Source organism: Artemia franciscana, chromosome 21 (genome assembly GCF_032884065.1).
Source record: "Artemia franciscana chromosome 21, ASM3288406v1, whole genome shotgun sequence".
NCBI classification, from domain to species: domain Eukaryota; kingdom Metazoa; phylum Arthropoda; class Branchiopoda; order Anostraca; family Artemiidae; genus Artemia; species Artemia franciscana.
Window position 1 is genome coordinate 3,219,975 of NC_088883.1, and position 18,312 is coordinate 3,238,286.

The 18,312-nt window shown below is 34.3% G+C and overlaps 1 protein-coding gene across 1 annotated transcript in view; it reads right to left on the bottom strand.

The window, feature by feature from the left end:
* LOC136040603 (uncharacterized) overlaps positions 1 to 18,312 on the bottom strand; it is a 72,484-nt gene that overhangs the window by 39,595 nt on the left and 14,577 nt on the right. Inside the window, exons 2-4 of the mRNA XM_065724860.1 lie at positions 16,391 to 16,530; positions 8,842 to 8,917; positions 5,227 to 5,337 (exon numbers count right to left, since the gene is read on the bottom strand). Coding sequence (XP_065580932.1) covers positions 5,227 to 5,337; positions 8,842 to 8,917; positions 16,391 to 16,530 — 327 coding nt within the window. The remainder of the gene's footprint in view (positions 1 to 5,226; positions 5,338 to 8,841; positions 8,918 to 16,390; positions 16,531 to 18,312) is intronic.

The following is an 18,312-nucleotide window of genomic DNA, read 5'->3' on the forward strand; positions in this document are numbered from 1 at the left end:
AACTATTTTAGGAATTTAATGGTTATAACAATTGTTCTTTGTAATTTTTGAAATTGTGTTTTTATTAAAAAGTAGACTGCGCAGTTAATAAATGAAAATAATTAATCAATTACTAATTAAGAATAAATTATAAAATACAATAATTGAATAATAATCAAAATAAAATTACTAAATAACAAATAAAAAATAATACAAAAATAGATATTAATTGTTTAATAGAAATTAATTGTGTAAATAAATGAAACTTTCCTTACAATTTCGGCTTGAAAATTTTGTGGGAGACAGGGGGGGAGGCTAATCAATGTTTTAAAAATATAATTTATCAAGGACAGTGAAAATGAAGTCTAATTGTATAAAATGATTTTGTGGGAACTTACACAACCATATATCTTTAAATTTAAGAAAAATTGATAGTTCCATTTTTAATAGAAAAGACATCCTATGTAGTTGCACTGTTTCATGAAGTAGCGGGCGCCAACTTTAAGAAAAACGAATACGGGTAAAAAATGGCAAAAAAACAGTTAAAAACATATAGCATCAAAACATTTAAAAAGGTATAACTTTCCTCTCAGAATGTACTTATCTTTGAGAATCAACACATTGTTAATGTTTGAATTTATACGGATGAAATGCGCTGTCAAATTAACTAATTAGTTTTACTTATCAATTTTCATGGTTCGGCGAGGCAACACTGACGTAAATGTGATACTGCCCTAAAGATTGTCTATTATACAACAGCTAAAAGAAAAATCTTATGAATGTGAATGGACCTAAGATAGGATCAGGTGGATAAAAAGTTTTTTGTTTTTATCTCAGGCCTGGAAAAAAATTTTCCGGACAAAAATTTTCAATTATTAACAACATTTTTTTTTTATTTAAATCTGACTTTAAATGGGGAAAAAAAAATTGGATTCAATTTGCTTATATTTACTGCCAACTGCGCCCTCCATTTTGTTCTAATAAAAACAAAATAATTACAAATAATTATAAATTCTAGAATATTTATTTTTAAATTTTGTCTCCTAAAATTTTGTCAACTGGGTCAAGTTCTCCTACCCCCCCCCCCGAAAATTGCATACAGTAGGAATAAAGTAAACATTCCTACTGTATTGCATACAGTAGAAATGAAGGTTCACGTCTTAATGAAGCCTGGCAATCAGGGGAGGATTTGAAGAGTATTCCTTAAGACCGAATGAAAAGACTTAAGTCCTCCAAACAATTCCATAAATAGAGGCTTAAGTAGCCCTCTTTGAGTTTCAACACCATTCGAAAGTGGAAACAATTGAGAATACCCCTCCTTAAGTTTGGGAGGAGCCATATACGTAACCAATTCGAAGAATTGAAAAACCAAAATCATACAAAAATTATGAACTATTTTTGTATCCTTATTTTATTACTTTTTATTTACATCTTGAACTTAATCAACTTTAGTTATTCAAATGTATTGTTAAATGCTGAAGTGTGCAGATATTTTTTTTTTATCAATCCAATCCCATTTTAATGTATTAATGTTACATTAGAATGTAAACAACTTCGTGCTTAGAAATTATTTCAGACTTTCCACTTTAGAAAACGAGAAAGATTTGTGTATTCAAGACAAATGTATTTAAATTGGTAAGTTAGGGAATTAGAAATGTTGGGAGACAATTTCAAAGATAGTCTCTAAGGCTGTATAGAAGGTACCAAATCCTAAGCCCCAATTCTGAAAGGAAATTTGCCAATTGAACTTTTCACTTGATTGGATTTCTTATTTTCTTGGCAAAATCTCGCAAAAATGGAATTTATGATTCGTTGAATGTAGCAGTGGCATAAAAAAAGATGCTTTTTGCCTGATAATCCAGATTTTCTAAGATTTCTCTTTTGGTTACATCAAAATTAAGAATTTCTCAGGGCAGTTTCACACTTTCTTTTCAGTTTTGCCAAGTGGAACTGTGAACAAATAATTTCTGAGACCACACTGGCTGATCTTGATGAAACAAAAAGGCAAAGAAGAGAGGAACGAGGTTGAGACCTCCACTCAAACTTCTTCAGTACTGAATAATAAAAAACAATGCAGATAAAAGTTAAAAGGACAATATATGGTCTTTATTTTAATAAGGACCCTTTCGAAGCAACAAAGAAAGGGTAACTGAATCCTTGTTTCTCTTTTGGTTAAATCAAAGTTAGGAAGTTCTTATGGCAGTTTCGCCAGTGTTGCCAAGTTTAACTGTGTATATAAATAAGTAAAGCTAATGCGTGATATTTAAACGCACTTTTCTTTTATAGAATATCAAACATTAAGAATCTGTTGACTCCCGAGTCAGTGTTGCCAAGTTAAACTGTGCCTAAAAATAAGTAGAAATGACGACTTAAGCTAGCTAAATATAATTCAAGACAAAATATTCTTAGCTTAAGTACTTTTCTAGCTTACTTAACTGCGTGAAATCCTAACCAGAATGACGCAAACTTCCAAAAGAGTGGTTTGTCGGCAGAAATCATACCTTCGGATGAGGATTAGAGAAAAAAAATTATTCCGAATAACTTGAAGCCGGTCATTTGGTTATATCAAAATTAGGAAGTTCTTCGGGTAGCTTTACATTTTCGCCAGTGTTGCAAGTTGTCTTAATCCAATCAGTTTTTCACGATTTTTTTTTTGCTCTACCTATATACTTTTTTGTACTAATGGTTTGGGTTTTTTGTGCGAACTATATTTAAATAAATACAAGTTTTGTTTTCTTGTAAATTTTTTTTTGTCTTTTTCTAATTTGTTAATTGGGGAAATAACCAATCAATCCAGAACCAGATTACACCCTACACAGGCTACGAAAAAGAAAATTGGTTTCAAATCTGAAACTCCAAGACAATTTTTAACTCTCTTCCACCATTTTGTTTTCTTCTTCGTTTTTTTCCTTCTTGCCTTTTATTGATATTTAAGGAAAGATAGAAAAATAGACTTGGTCAATCGATTCATCGTGAAAGCCCTACGGTATACAGAACATACATGGATTGCTATTTTTTTCGCTTGTCCCCCGGGGCGAATGCGGTGATATATTGATTTACAAACCAGTAATTAGAATTCGTCATAACCCTTCGATTCATATACCAAAACCATAAAGTGATTGAAATGATGTGCTAAAACAGTTTTATCTATGTTGGCTATGTTTGATGCAATATTCTGAACAAAAGTGATGGCTATCATAAAACATCATCTTCTGATCAGAGATGTTGGCCTAAGGATTGTGAATAGAATATCATTACATTCATCATCAACGTAATCCCATATTGATGAAAAGAATAACTGCTTAATTAATTCGGCAGGTGATGAGCCAGAAAATTCCATTTGTGGTGCTTTTGCATGTCTAAGAAATAAAATCACCGTGTGCAAAAAAGAATAAAAAAAAATATAAATACTAGATGAGAAAAGTAAGATCTTAAAAAATCCTAGATGAGAAAAGTAAGATCTTAGCTGTTTCAATAGCTAGAAGAAAAAAAAACTGGAAACGGTGTGTCACATCTTCTTTTTTAAGCACAGAAATAGGCAAATAAAACGAAAATGGAAAAAACATCGATGTTTTCTGTAGTACTACTTCGACAAGTCAATCACGTGGATCCTGCAATAGAGTTGTACCAAGAATTACCCCCAGCTGCACTTGCCCGAACGACTTACGAAATCTTCAAAGCACTTTCTAACCTTAACGGGAGAGATTCGTCAGAGTAGCATATTTCGAATTATTTTTTTTTGTACACAGTTGAAAACAAAGGCTTAGGTAAGGATAGACATTTCTGGAGGAGACAATCTTGAAAACCCCAGCCTGTGTATCTAACAGGCTTGATTAGTAATTTGGCATCTTCTACAACTCATCTTCTATTCTCTGATTTCCTTCTTAGCTAAACCTTTTTAACCTATACTGAAGAAAGTTCCGCAAAATTCTAAATTTGTGACTGACAACCTTGAATAAAAGCACTGCTACTAACATTAACCACAACATATATTCAGAGACCGAAACGCAATCTAAAAAATTGGTTTCAGAGCTAAAATTTCAGATAAACTTTGACCTAAAATCCGTGTTTTCCTTTTTTTGGGGCCTATTCATGACAACAATAATGACACTAATACCTGTCAATCTTGGCACACACATATTAAATTCTTCTGAATCACTTTTTAAATCTAATGAAATCTATATAAGCCACAAAAAGGAAAATTGGCTTCGAAATTTAAACCTCAGACATATTTTGACTCCTTACACCATTTTTTCAAACAGCATTAATGCTGATATTTATTAGTTTTGAATATCAAGAATTAAATTAAGCTGTTCCAGATTTGTACCTATATAGACTAAAAAGAAGGAAATTGGTGAATTTTCGTCTTTTTGGAATTGACTGAAACTGTATTTCAGATTTTTTTTTTTTCACTCGCATCTTTTCTTATTAAGTAAAATTTTTAGTAACTGCGCAAACATCACACAATCTTGGTACGAATGAATTACAATCTTCCGAATTAGACTCTTTATGTACCTAAAAGAAAAACAAACTGCCTTCGATATTCCGTTAGTCTTGACAACTATTTTAAAAGTTGAAACTTGAGATAAATTTCAGTCTATAAACAGACATGAACACTCAAATAAAAGTTGTAGTTATACCAGTGGTGCAATATCGTCAGAATCCTAGGGGGGTAGAGTTGGAGCCGGTTTTCCCTAATCAAGTGTAAATTAGAGAAAACTGAAAAATGAGCGATATAGCACCATAAAGGCAAAAATATACTAAACTAAAGATAAACTTCGATTATGTAGACATATCTTAGTCGATACGAGATTTTTGAAAAAAAACTAGTGTCCAGCTGAGGAGAAGGAGCAAACTGAGGTCTGGGGAAACAGTTCCCTTCCCCCGCCCCATAGGAATTATGCCTCCAAGTGAGACGCTTGCGGTATCTACCACCTTTCGCTAGGAAATGCTCTCCAGGAGCTTCAAGACTATGGGCACAAAATCATTGATTCATCAACCATAATCAAAAAATCAGTACTGTAACTTCAGATTTTTTTTTACTGTCGACATGACAAACACTTCGAACAAAACTGGGGAGAGGGGGGATGAGTGAGCTCTAGCTCAACAACGACCAAGTTCTAATAAGACGTATCAGTTCTAAGCTATCTTTATTTTTAGGAAATACAAGGGATGAATATTTTCCCTCCTTCAAAATTGCCTCTCCGATGACTCAAAGTATATAAGATGCGTAAAAAAATTCCTTACATTTGTCCATCTCAGTGTGCAGTATATTCAATTCAGATACTTTAGAGGCTAGCTCACTTTTCCTTTCATCCAGCTCATCTTTCAGCGCCTTAATAGCTTGTAAAAGTTCATCTAAAAGAAAAAGAAAAAAGAATAAGTCCATAAATTCGATTTAAAGCCAATTACCAAAAGGAATAGTTGATGATTGACGCATATTTAACTCTGTTCCTAAACAATTAGTTTTATGGGGGAAAATGGGATTGCATGCAATAAAGATAAACCAAGAACACATATCAGGGGTGGGGATTCCCTCACCCTCTTACATTTTGAAAAAAGAAATTCTATTGATATCTCCATAAAAAATGAAATACTTGTCTTCCCACTACGTTTTCGTTAATTGACATCCCTTGAGGAATCGGTCGATTTTTTTTTTTCATGGTCCCTTTGTAAAAACAGTCTAAAGAAAGCCTAAGACGTGATCAGATAGTTTCTTTTTACTCAGAGAGCAAATGGGGCTTTCGGCTGTCACTCCGCGTATAATATTATGGTTGTCTCACAAAATATCTTAATTTCAAGCCTACACTTTAGAAGACAAATCATTTCTTCAGAAGCTCAAATTTTTGGTTATTTCCTAAAAGCTTTAAATACATAGCTTGCAGAATTATTTTTTTATTTAGTATATGCACGGACAAAAAACGTGTATAAGAACTTAACGTTTATAGTTAACGGATAGTGGCTGTGGAGGGGAGAGGGAAAAATAAAATAAGGCACTTGCTCCCTCTTTCATTCTAGGAACTTCTTTCTAGAAATTCTATCTGGAAACTTTGTATATGTTCTAATCAGGTTAGGTAAACTTGGGATTTCGGATGGTGGGCTCCAGGGCTATTTTCGCTGCCTTTCTGAGTTATTTTATTGCTTTCGTGCTGATAGTTTGTATCTGAAGTTTTCACTCTTCCATGAACCTTTTCAAAAACCATGTGCTAAGCTCTTCTTGAACAAAAGGTCAACGGAAAATGCAGGTCCAATCACGCTTTGATCCTCCTAATCAGGGAATGGTTCTGGCCTGTCTGGCACCCAGGAGAAAATCTTGATTAGCCCCTCTCCCTCCCTATGTCTCCCACAAAATTTTAAGGCCAAATTGTAAATAAGTTTTCATATATTAAAAAAGCATTTTCGATTTATTAATTGATTGATATTTTATGTTTTAATTGCTTTTTTAGTTTATTAAATAGATTATTTAGTTATTATCAATTATTTTAGCAATGATTATTTAATTATCATTATTGTTTATTTATTTTATTTCACTAATTAATTAATACTTTATTTATTATTTTTATTTATTAACTGTGCCTTTTACTTAATCTTAACAAAAATGAAATGCCAAAAACTACAAAATGATTATACCCGTTAGATTATTTATTTGACATTTTATGCCACTAAAAATTTCTGCACGCGGGGCAGGTACCTACTCTACTTATCCCCTAAAACAACCTCAAGTCCTAATCCAATGCGCTGGGTTAAATACTCGTACATCATGTAAATTAGAGAGGAGTGTGAGAGGAGCTTTCTGTATGTAAACGAGGGTATCAAGAGCCTCCAAATTGTAGTTCTAGGCCCAAATTTAAAACAATTCCGTTAATTTCCGATATATATAGAAAGAGATGGGGGAATTACCCCTAACCTTCCTTTGTTCAGAAGTGTTTTTTCAGCAAGCTTATCACGGTACAAGATACAGGTGGACAAGAAGGCTCCACAACATTCCCACCCGAAAGAGGGGGTACCAAAGGCATACTAACTTTAATGATTCTTGTACAGATTAATTAATTACTTAAACCTAATTACCGGAAAAAACCTAACATTTACTTGAATGCAACACACTGAGAGGAAGCAAAATCAATAATTAATTAGCTTGAACCTATAACTTAGCTGGTCAAAGAAAGATAAAAAGAGGGTAAGCAATCTTGAATGAGAACATTGGGAAAATGTTAGGTCACTGAGTGGTGAAGCCGGTGGAATCGTAGCCAGTTTTTGGAGTTTATTCTACAAGGTGTGATGAAAAAGATGCTTAGCAGGAATTACAAAGATTATTCAAGTTTACCCTAATGACGAAGAAAAACTTACAAATAACTTTAGAAAATAGATCTAGCTGTGTAGCTCTAGCAATATATCTTCACATATTCCCTCTCCCCTTCCCTCCATACACAGATATACTGGATGCATCCACGGTAAACCAATAATTTACTGTTTTCAAGCTTCAGTTTTTTTGTTTATATGAAATAAGTATCTTTCCTTGAAAATAGGCGCTAATTATGAAATTGGTACTGCAAAATCGGTACATAAAATTTTTCGAAATTGACAGGTTTCTCCGCAAGATAGTTATTACGTTTCTATTAATTATACCAATAATACATTAATAATTATTATTAACGTAGATACACTAAAGGTCATTTGGCTCAACAAGTTTTCTTTGGGCTTATCCCAATTGATCTCCAGGGTGCCTTTTGAGGTGTCTCGTATAGAACCATTGCTTCGGAACTGCTTTGAGCTACTGGAAATTTTGAAACTGTAATTTTAAATGTGGCATTGTAATTTTGTTACTGTGTTTCCTGTTTGGAGGGTTGTGTCGCCAGTTCAAATCAGCAAAGAACACGGACGACTTTAGGTAAACTTGTGAGGCCGTTAGTTTAGCCACATTAGCGCTGCTTCAAGCTTATTCCCAGATTAGCAGAGAAGATCAATGTCGTTTTTGAAGCCATTGAGAACCCTGTCACCAAAGAGTAGTCGGTAAGTTGGACAATTAAGGGTCTGTTCTACAGTGTAATCGATCACGAAGTTAGACAACTCGAGAGCTTCAGCACAGCTATCCTCTGCTTTTATTGTGACTTCGATTTTTGGCAACGACGTCCATTTACTTCAACAGAACCTGTTGTGTCGATGTCCATCGGACTGATGAGTTACAAGTATTTCTCTGGCAGTATTTCACTATCTACTGAGTGGAATCATGCTTAAAAATCTAGATGGGGTTGTACACCTACTCGGCATGAAACCTTTGCTGTGTCAACGTTTTTGGAGGAACTCAATGTTTCTGTAAAGGCGGATTGTCTGTCAATTTCGACCCCGGAGTCCCCGAAAGGAAGCAATCAAGAGGGGGGCATCGGCTTGAATAGCAAGACAGCCTCGACTATTTATCTTTCCCTTGACGAACATCCTCCCATATGACGCCCACACATAAGCTCACGACTGTCAAGCCTGTATGTTGTAAGAATCATCTTTCCTTACGCGGGGCAGCTGAAAGGAGACTTAATTAAGCAGCATCTAAATGTTATTAATTAAGAATAAGTTAAAATTTAGAAATAACATAATTATATCTTAAATGATATTGATAGTGTTTAGTAATTAGTACATTTTACAAAAGTTTGAGAGAGAAACTTGCTTTCGTATTCCTGAATAGAAAATTGATGACTTTCATTGTATCAATTAAAAAAAAAATTGGATAAGGATAAATATATTTTTCGGCGTTGAAAATAAGCATTTAATTTAATAGAGAGGATAAAATAGAGAATTCCGAACTGTTTCTGTCCTGATAGTTTCTACGAAAGGGAAATAAAGGTTAAGAGTGAAAAGAAACAGGCATACCATTCTGTTTTTCGAGTCGACAGAAGTCTTCTTTCTGCAAATTAGCTCTCTTCAATTCCTCGCGCAAAGACTCCACCTAGAAAAAACATTGATGAAAATTTGTGATAAGTCTTATTATATAAAATTGGTAAGTGTCCGTAACTTGCAGTAATTCTGGTATCTGAAGTGAGTTTTACTTTTGAGTACTTTTATGATTAGTCTGTATATTACAGTAGGTTTTATTAAAGGAGATGAATTTTTTGCGTAGTTTTGGAAGTGCTGTCGTTTGACTCAGGGCCGGAAGATCGAGTTGTAATTTTCACATATTTTTTGGGAGGGGAAAATCCTGTACTCTTTTAAAATGTCAGGTGAAAGGAGGAAAGGGACAATTCATTTAGAGGCACAAATTTGAAGTCATCTACAACATTTTTTGCATAGTTATTGTAAAACATATATGTAAAGAAGGAAAACAGGAATTAGCTTCGACGGGGACCCAGACACCCCAGGAACATTATTGAATGTGCGGTCGTACCTATTTGTATTGTACACTGAAAAATTTATTATAGATGCCGGATCATATTTACTGGGTAAATCTGTGTAGATCTAAAAAAAAAAAAAAAAAAAAAAAAAGGAAAAAGAGTTAGAAGCGGTTGAGATTATACAACGGACAGTTAAGATTATCACGTGAGATCATACAACAGGTAGCCGAAGATAATATTTATCCAGATATTATTATTTTGACAAAAGCATACATCTTTTATATGACAGAAAACTAGCAAGTACACCTCGGCAAGCTTACCCTTTTTGTCTCACGGCAGGGAGATTGATTTTATACAGTTGTATTTTTTTCGGGGTGGAGGAAGGAGAATAATATTTTTTGTTTCAGGGTAATATCTGTTTTGTTTCAGGTAATTCTTTGTTACTTGCTGTGTGGTGAGGTTTTTAGCAAGTACTGCATTTATTGCTAAAAGACATCGTTGGATTGTAGGTCATATTCAGAGGCGGTTTTATGAGGGGCAGAAAGAGAAAAATACTAGTAAATTAATAGAATCAAAATAAATTACAAAATACAAATAATTAAATAATGATGATTAAATAGCAATAATCAAATTATTAAATAATTATAATTATATAAAAATAATCAAAAATAAATTATTAATTAATTAATTAATTGAACATAATGTTGTCAATAATTGAATATTTGTTAAAATTTAGCCTAAAAATACTGTAGGAGACAGAGGTCTCCCACTAGTGAAGGCACTAATGAAGGTAGTGATGAAGGTTTTGCATCAGGCACTAATAAAGATTTTGCTCTGGACGCAAGAAGGGCCAGAACTGCCACTGGTCAAATTGGTTCATCTAAAATTGTTGGTACAATTAAAATCAATTAAAATTGGGAAAATCCATACCGATCCATCACTTGGGATGTTAGAAGTGGTTCTTTCCTTCTCAAAAACGCTCAACAATATTATTTTATTTGGCAAGCACCTGCATCTCTAGAGGAAATCGCTTTATTTTTCATACAGAAATATACCAGAGGTGTAAAACAAACTAAAAAGCCCGAATAGCTCAGTAGTCAGAGCATCTGACTTGCAAAATTGAACTTGGTTCCAGTCTGTAAAAACGGAATATTGAGACTACATTCCTTTTTCAATTACAGTTTCGCTTATGGAGTAAACATGACTATTAGACTATTTTATGCCTGGAGATGGATAAGAGAAGGTCCAGGATTTTTTTACGGAGGGGGGAGGGGTAAGAAGAACTTTAAAACGCACAAAAAAAATTTTAATATGCCTTTTTGTTACATTTTTAGGAGTCGGACAACAATTTGAGGGGGAAAGAGGGTCAAACCCTGTATCCCCCTAATTACAGCCTTGTAGATGGGGAAAGAATTCGATCAAAAGAGAATAGGGATCTTTTTTCTCTTCGTAAATGTGTAATTTTGAACTTTAGATGATGCTACTCAGTTCTGTCCCACGGCTGAGGGGACCGTGATAAAACTTCCAGGAGCTGTTTTATTAGAATGTAACTTCAAATTTGGTGTTGAAGAGGGGGAGGGGGCATAACAATTTAATGCGAGCCTTATAACAAAAGTATACACTACTTTTTTTCTTCTTTTCCACGCCAGTCGTCTGACAGGTTTTGCAGCTAGCAAATGATTAAAAATATTAAGGAGTTGCATGGCCAGTTTGGATCGGTCTCCCACTGAGAAGATGTTGGTAGGAAGCGGTTTATTTTTTCTCAAAGAACACGCAACAAAACAATTAAATTTAATTTGAAATAGCTTAAGCTTTAACCAGTTGGAGACATAAAAACAGGTTTCATCACCATACTAAGAATATATAATAGGAAGTACTTTTGCGAATAATCACAATAAAAAGAAGACCTTGAATGTAACAATACAACTTTTACTCAAAACTTCTCAGAGCTCAAATTAACTGAATTAGAAAGTAGGGAATTAACAATTCATAAGTCATTTTTCGTAAAAAAGGAAAAATTGTCAACTTTCAAATGCTCCCATGATTAATTATAAATAGAAATAAAGTACGTCGAGGGGTTGGACAATCTTCGTTACCTAGTATATCACCTGTTCCATCAACTGTGGCGTAATTCTCATCCACCGCAACCCTTTGTATCAGAAATGACACACTTTATACTCAGTTCGGCACACTTCCTGCCACGCTTGGCGTGCGCCGCCTGGTGCAAATCATTTCTGAACGGGGTTGCCCCCTCTTTCGGTAGAAAGTCATGGTGGCTTGGAATTGTACATGTCAATAGTCACGCAATCTCAAATGGGCAAATGACTTGAGGAAAGCTGTCGTTTCTTGAGGAGGGGCTGGGGGTTCACCATATTGAGTTTGAGAAGGTGGTATGACTATTTCAGATGGTTTAAAACCCTTGCAAATTTTCGTGACCCTCAAAAGGGATATTCTTGGGGACCTTATGGACTCTAAACCCCTTCCCGAAAGTCATGCACACACTTCCACTGAAATAATTACCAAGGTATTATGTTATACGACTTGAAATTTACAATTGAACATGCGTTCTGGGGGCCTGTTTGCGAATTGTATAAAAGCATAGATAAACAAGGAAAAAATCAAACTCAGTCCCTCTTTCACATAAGTGCATGTTTATAAGCATGAAATTATACATTACCGACGCATCTAGAAATGACTACATAATATTATCCCGAATTAATTTTATAATAACTAAAATTTAATCCACAAAATAACAGTTCTTCAATGTCTCGATTCCCCTTGCAATGTCGCTTCATTATAATTCGATACGAAAGAAGACTAGATAATTGCAGGGCTCGTGCTAAAGTTTTTCGGGGGAGACGGAGGGGGCAGCCTCGGCAAAGAACGAAAAAGCATGCTAATTATGTAAAACATATGAAAACAAGGATAGAATCAAACCCAGTCCCTCCTTTATGTTAGTGCATGTTTATAAGCAAGAGATTTTACATTTTTAGCACATCAAGACATTACTTCACCAGATGGTCCTCAATGTATTTAATAATAAACAAAATTAAAGACACAAGAGTTAATAGTTCGCAGTCAATACCTTGACTCTTTCGGAGTGTCGCCTTAGTGTAATTCAATATGACAGAACACCAGATAATCGTCTGGTTTTTCGTACTGCTAAAAACCCAGAAGTCGTTGCAAAGCTTTCGCTGAAACTCGTAATGACATCATGTGTTGTTAAAACGTTTAATACTTTTCAGGCATCAGAAACAGAGTAAATTGCATTTGTGTCTGTTAACTTTGGTTTTCTCCATGAAGGTTCGTCTCTTCAATCCAAGAACAGTTCAACTGCACTTTTCTCTATTTTGAGCGAAGGATAGCTTCTTATGTAACTTTTCACGGCGCATCGATTGCTATATATAGAGTAATTGTGGTTGCATAGATAGGAAGTTCAATCTTAAAAGTATATTTACTGCTACACCGGACTTTCCGAATCCAAAACATTGTATCTGACCAGAAGCAGATGCGCTGTTTTGGAACTTGACGTCCGCGCTATACAACTAGTTGTTGACTGGGTACTTGTCTGTTACACGGAACGCACTCAATAAGTGAAGTTAGTTAATATTTAGAAACAAAATTATGGAAACTACGACAAAGAACTGTGGAAAGCAGGCCGGACAGAACGCATTATATTAAATACCTAACCCAACCTAACCTAGTCCTTAACCACCTCTATATACTAAATATTTAATAAAAATATACGTACATCACAGTTTTCTCACTCAAAATAAGCAAATCATAACCGGTCCAAGAAGCAAAACCGGTTTCTGTTAGATCTTACACAGCATAATTCTTGATCGCGATCCATCGAACAGACAAGTACTGTTGGCGGTTTTGTTATGAAGTAATGATAATTTGGATGAAGTTTTGATGGAAGAACTTTTTTGTTCCGAAATCTTTGACAATTTGACTTTGAAACCTCCAAAAGCTTTGTTTTCAATCCTTCTTTTGAACCTTCTAAAGTATAAACAATGACAATGCGACAAGATAAAATTTTATTTTTGAAATCCCAATCCGAAGCAAACATTATCGAACCTCTATTTCCTGCACAAAAAGAAAAAAAAACAAGCAAAATGTAAACAAACAGCAAAGTAATCAAACAAACAAGGAAGTTTTATATGGGGCTTCAATGTATGAGTCTTTTTTATCTTTCATAGTTTCGTTTTGTTAATTGTACAAACAGCCCAAATCTTAAACATTTTTGCGATAGCCCCCCAAAGCTCTTATTTGCAGGGGTTTTTTTACGCGTTACCTTTATGTTTGGCTTCGTCAATTAAAGTAGTTCAACTAATTGTTCACTGTTTTTTTTTTTTGTTTTTTTTTTTGATGTATTGATGGTTTGAATGAAATTTTGATAGAAGAATTTGAAGAAATGAAAATATAGAAAAACAGGTAGATAAAGACGGTCTTTTTTTAAAACATTATACCTGTTTTCTATATTTCCATTTGTTTAAATTTTTAAATGATAAGGCAGTGTGACCTAGGAAATTATTTACGATCGAAGAATTTTCCTTTTAACTTGAAATCTTGAATTATGAACGTGCTTTTGACTTTTGACAATTTTTTTAACTTTCAACTTTTGATTAATTTATTTGGAAGATTTTAATTTTTGATGAATTAATAATTTTGTTTAAAATTGACTTTTGACAATTTGTGAAAACTTTTAACGTTTCGAAAAATACTTTCGGGTTTGGTAAAATCGACTGGCCTGTTTTCTTGTGACATTAAAATGTCGAGGAAAAAATTTAATCGTCCCACTTCAATAACTGAGTTTGTTTGAACATAAATATGTTAACTAATGAAATAAATTCACATTGAAGGATACGAAGATGCTATATGGATACGAAATATAAAAAGTAATATTTTAATCATTTTTACATTGAATAAGGGATTAACTCGTTTTTGCATTAAGTCGGTCAACAGCCTTAAATACTTCAGCCTCGAAGCATTCTCAAATGGCAAAAAGCCATTTTTAAAAAAATGGCTTTTTAATTGCCTTTTTAAAAAATTAAAAAGGCAAAACGTGCCTACCTTTCTGCAAAAAAAGCTAGCAGCAGAGGGAAAGGTTTTGAATGGGTTACAAGCCCAATTTATATATATATATATATATATATATATATATATATATATATATATATATATATATATATATATATATATATATATATATATATATATATATATATATATATATATATATGTGTGTATTTTAAATCAAACATATTTACATTTTTTGCATAATATCAGCTTGAACAAGTTGTGACATGCCTCAATTTATACTACATTCAGCTATGGTAATTACAAGTGCAACCTGGCACGTACGCAGGGGGGGGGGTGTCATCGGGCACGCCCCCCCCCCCCCCGAAATTTTGTGAAATGTTTAATTTTACCATGGTTTCTTGGGATTTCTGGCAAAAGTAGGACATTTATTAAGAATCTAGATACATGTATGAAGCCCTTTTTGGGGGGATTTTATAGCATGCAATTATCCGGTCAAGTCACTGTCCAATTATTAACCCATTTTCTGTCTAACTTTTTACCCTCTTTGAAGTAATTAGCAGTCGTACTGTTATTTTTTTTGTTTTTTGTAAAGAGAGTTTGCTTTCCACAGAAAAATAGAATTATCCTTGATATTATGGCGTTTATCCTCCCTTTTCAGGATAAAGTACAGCTTTTAATGGATTAATTTTGGAAACTATCATTTTTCATTAAAATCTACGTTTTTGCAATAGAAGAGCTACCCCCCGCAGGACCCATATTGCACTGTTAACCCTAAAATTTCCCTTTCAGTGGGATATAATTGATTAATCACTGGTTCTAAATCGATATGAACATAACCTGAGCCTAAAACGTACTTTTGAGGCTTCAGTCTTCTCCCCCCCCCCATCCGCTACAATATTACAGATTAAAGTTAATCTGTATTTTTGAATATACGTGCTTTTTGCATTACTAACTTTGCACTACTTTATATCTACTGTTTCGAAGGTGTTGCCCCCCCCCCCGAAAAAAATTCCTGCGTACATGCCTGAGTGCGACATATGCCATTTTGGTCGAAAATGAGATATGCTTGCACTGTTAGTAAACTCAGCACGAGGAATCGAGTGGTGCAGTCAGAATTGTCCTTTCTTTCAGCGTTACGAAGACAAAAATAAATATACACCAGTATTGACTGAAGCGGATTATCTTATTGAGCTATTAGGCTAATGGCAATTGTCATTTTTTATGTCAAGGAAAAGGGGATATACGCCAAAAATGGATTAATTTTGAATTCACTCAGAACACTTTTGACAGAAGATGATAGAAATTATCAATAGGAAAAAGGAGACATAAGTCGTAAAATGAATTTTTTTTTTTAATCCGCTCGGAATATCTACATTTAATTTATTCTGCTGAAAAGAGCACAAAAAGTTGGGCTTAAAATAGTTCTCTTTATCTCCATTAGTCTCATCGTTCAGAGCGACCACGGCCGACAAGCTTTTTTCTACTTTTTGGCTCTCCTGAAAAGTTATAAAAATGGCGTATGTCGCACTTTTCATTATCACAGCCGAAAATACGCCTAAGTAGAGTTAGCAACGTCTATGATTTGGGTCGCTTGTCCTTTGGACCGAGCACGGCGTGATCTTGAGATCATTCTAAGAGAAAGATGTGTATGAAATTTGGATCGGAGGTCATTGGAAGATAGTTGCCCCCCAAGGTCACTTTCGACCCACAAAAATGCGCTAAAACCTGTACACTAAAATTTTGATTTCCGAACTATTCAGCACCTCTTAAGTTTCGAAGATCATGCGAAGACGGATGTCTTCGAAACTAAGTGGCATAAATTACATAATAAGAGCATAAGTTACCAAGCGACAAGTGAAACAGTTGTAGACAAAGTTACTGCGCAGACTCAGGTTTCTCAATTTTATTTTCTTCTTTTGGAAGTTTTTTATCTTAAATAATCCCCTAATGAAACTGAAATCGGATTAAATCCTATGAGCTCAGCATCAGTCCTCTAAAAAAAAACCATCAGCCCCCTATGTCAGTGAAACGACATTTTCACTTACCACATTCTCCAGCTTCATCACCTCTTGTGTTTTTTTCGGGGGATGTTCTTGAATTTGAGGCTTCCATTGCACTGATGAAGGAGGGTTGGATAACACTTTCTGTATAGGACTTGGTGGTTTTGAACCAAATGTCGTTTCATCTGCCAAAAAACACAATATTAAGAATAACACATTAGCAATTAGCTAAAACTTCGGGGAAAGAATAAACACCCTAAAAATTGTTTCAAATTCTTCTAAGCTAGAACCAATGAAAAGTTTTTTTTTCCTAAAATAAGTTGTATTTTTTGGAGAATGGGTTTTTCTTCAGTCAGGTTTACTGAATCCGTTGCTCACACTCTGTAACTACTATAAACAGAAGTCAAATATTACCAGCACATCTCCTTCGACACAGATAAGAAATGGTAAAAATGAGATCCAAAACAATGCAATATTTGGTTGAGGCACGTACGCAAACATATGGTGGGCATGGTATATTTGCAAAGCATGGAAAATGACAGAAAATTCACAAGGTGAAGGAATTCTAAGAGGTTACGGTGAAAACCGTAAACACCGAGATACTTCAGGTCTCAAGGTCCCTTATAAGGTCCATTTTTGATATCAGATAGCAATAACTTAAATATTGTCACTGTTACACATAAAGTCGCGCGGTCGCTTGTAACATTTTTAAACGTTTGAAATTTTTGTCAAAACCGTTTTCCGAGCTACATTCAAAGGGAGAGTCTGCAGGGCAGTGTTCGTTTAATAACACTTCAGTTCTCCTTATCTATATTATCTTGTTGGTCTTCCTTTTAAGAAGAGCTTAGCAAACAGTTTTTGGTAATTACCTGATGTGAAAGTAGTAGATACAGCCTTTTGGCATAACAAATTGGTACAAGAAAATATGATAAGCCAACAAATTACCGAAAAAATCATATAAAGAAAGAATTTTGGGACATTGCAGCAAAAATGGTAAAAAGATGAAACGATGAGTTTTCGGAAGCTTTGAACAAATGGATATGACCAATGAGCTTGGGCAGCTCTATTAGCCTCAGGGCGCTTTGTGCTGAAGACCTGCTATTCAATGTCATGTGCTATTCATGTGCTGAAGACTTGCTATGCTTTGTGCTGAAGACTTGCTTCAAGTGGTTGAATTTTTTAGCATTTTTACATTTCATTATGGCATTTTTTTAGTATTTTCAACTTTTCTAGCATTAATATAACATAGTCATAAAATATCTCATCATATATGTTATACAAGATGAATAAAATTTGAATTAAATATAAATACAGCACGCACATTTTACGATATTACATACAATGAATTTTTGACAGCAAACATGGCACAGCACAAAAGTTTTCAGAAAAGATAAAGTTTATTTCTGAAAAAGGCACGTAGAATGGATTTTTTTGCTGGGGGGGCGGGGATAGTTTTCAAAATATAAGAGGTAGATACGTTATTTGGCTGTACGAAACCACCACAGACCTGTTTGGTGCTGGCCGGGCCCAGAGCCTGCCCCTATGTATGTACTTTGTCAGTTCTGATAAACTTCAGGTTTCATAACAAAATAAAGGATAAGCATTCAGAAAATTAACTATCGCAAATTGTTCATTAGTTTCGTTTTTTCGTCATCATCATTAATTATGCCTAAATTAAATCTTTTACGTGAAACTTCAATAACACGAGCACAAACAAATGAGCTTTCAGAAGCCAATCTGACCAGGCACAATATTTTATTTTCTCTATTTTTGCAAGAACTTTTGATTGAGCCTCAGCACGGATGTTCCCATTTAATGAGGGTTAGGCCTGTTCTTAATGACAACAATTGTTGTAAAATAAGCGTTTAGGGGCTATTGAGGGGGCACCAGTTTTCAGAAATAACATACACCAGGTAGTACGTACTAAACGAGGCAAAAGTGTTACAAGCGTGGCGAAACTGCGCGGC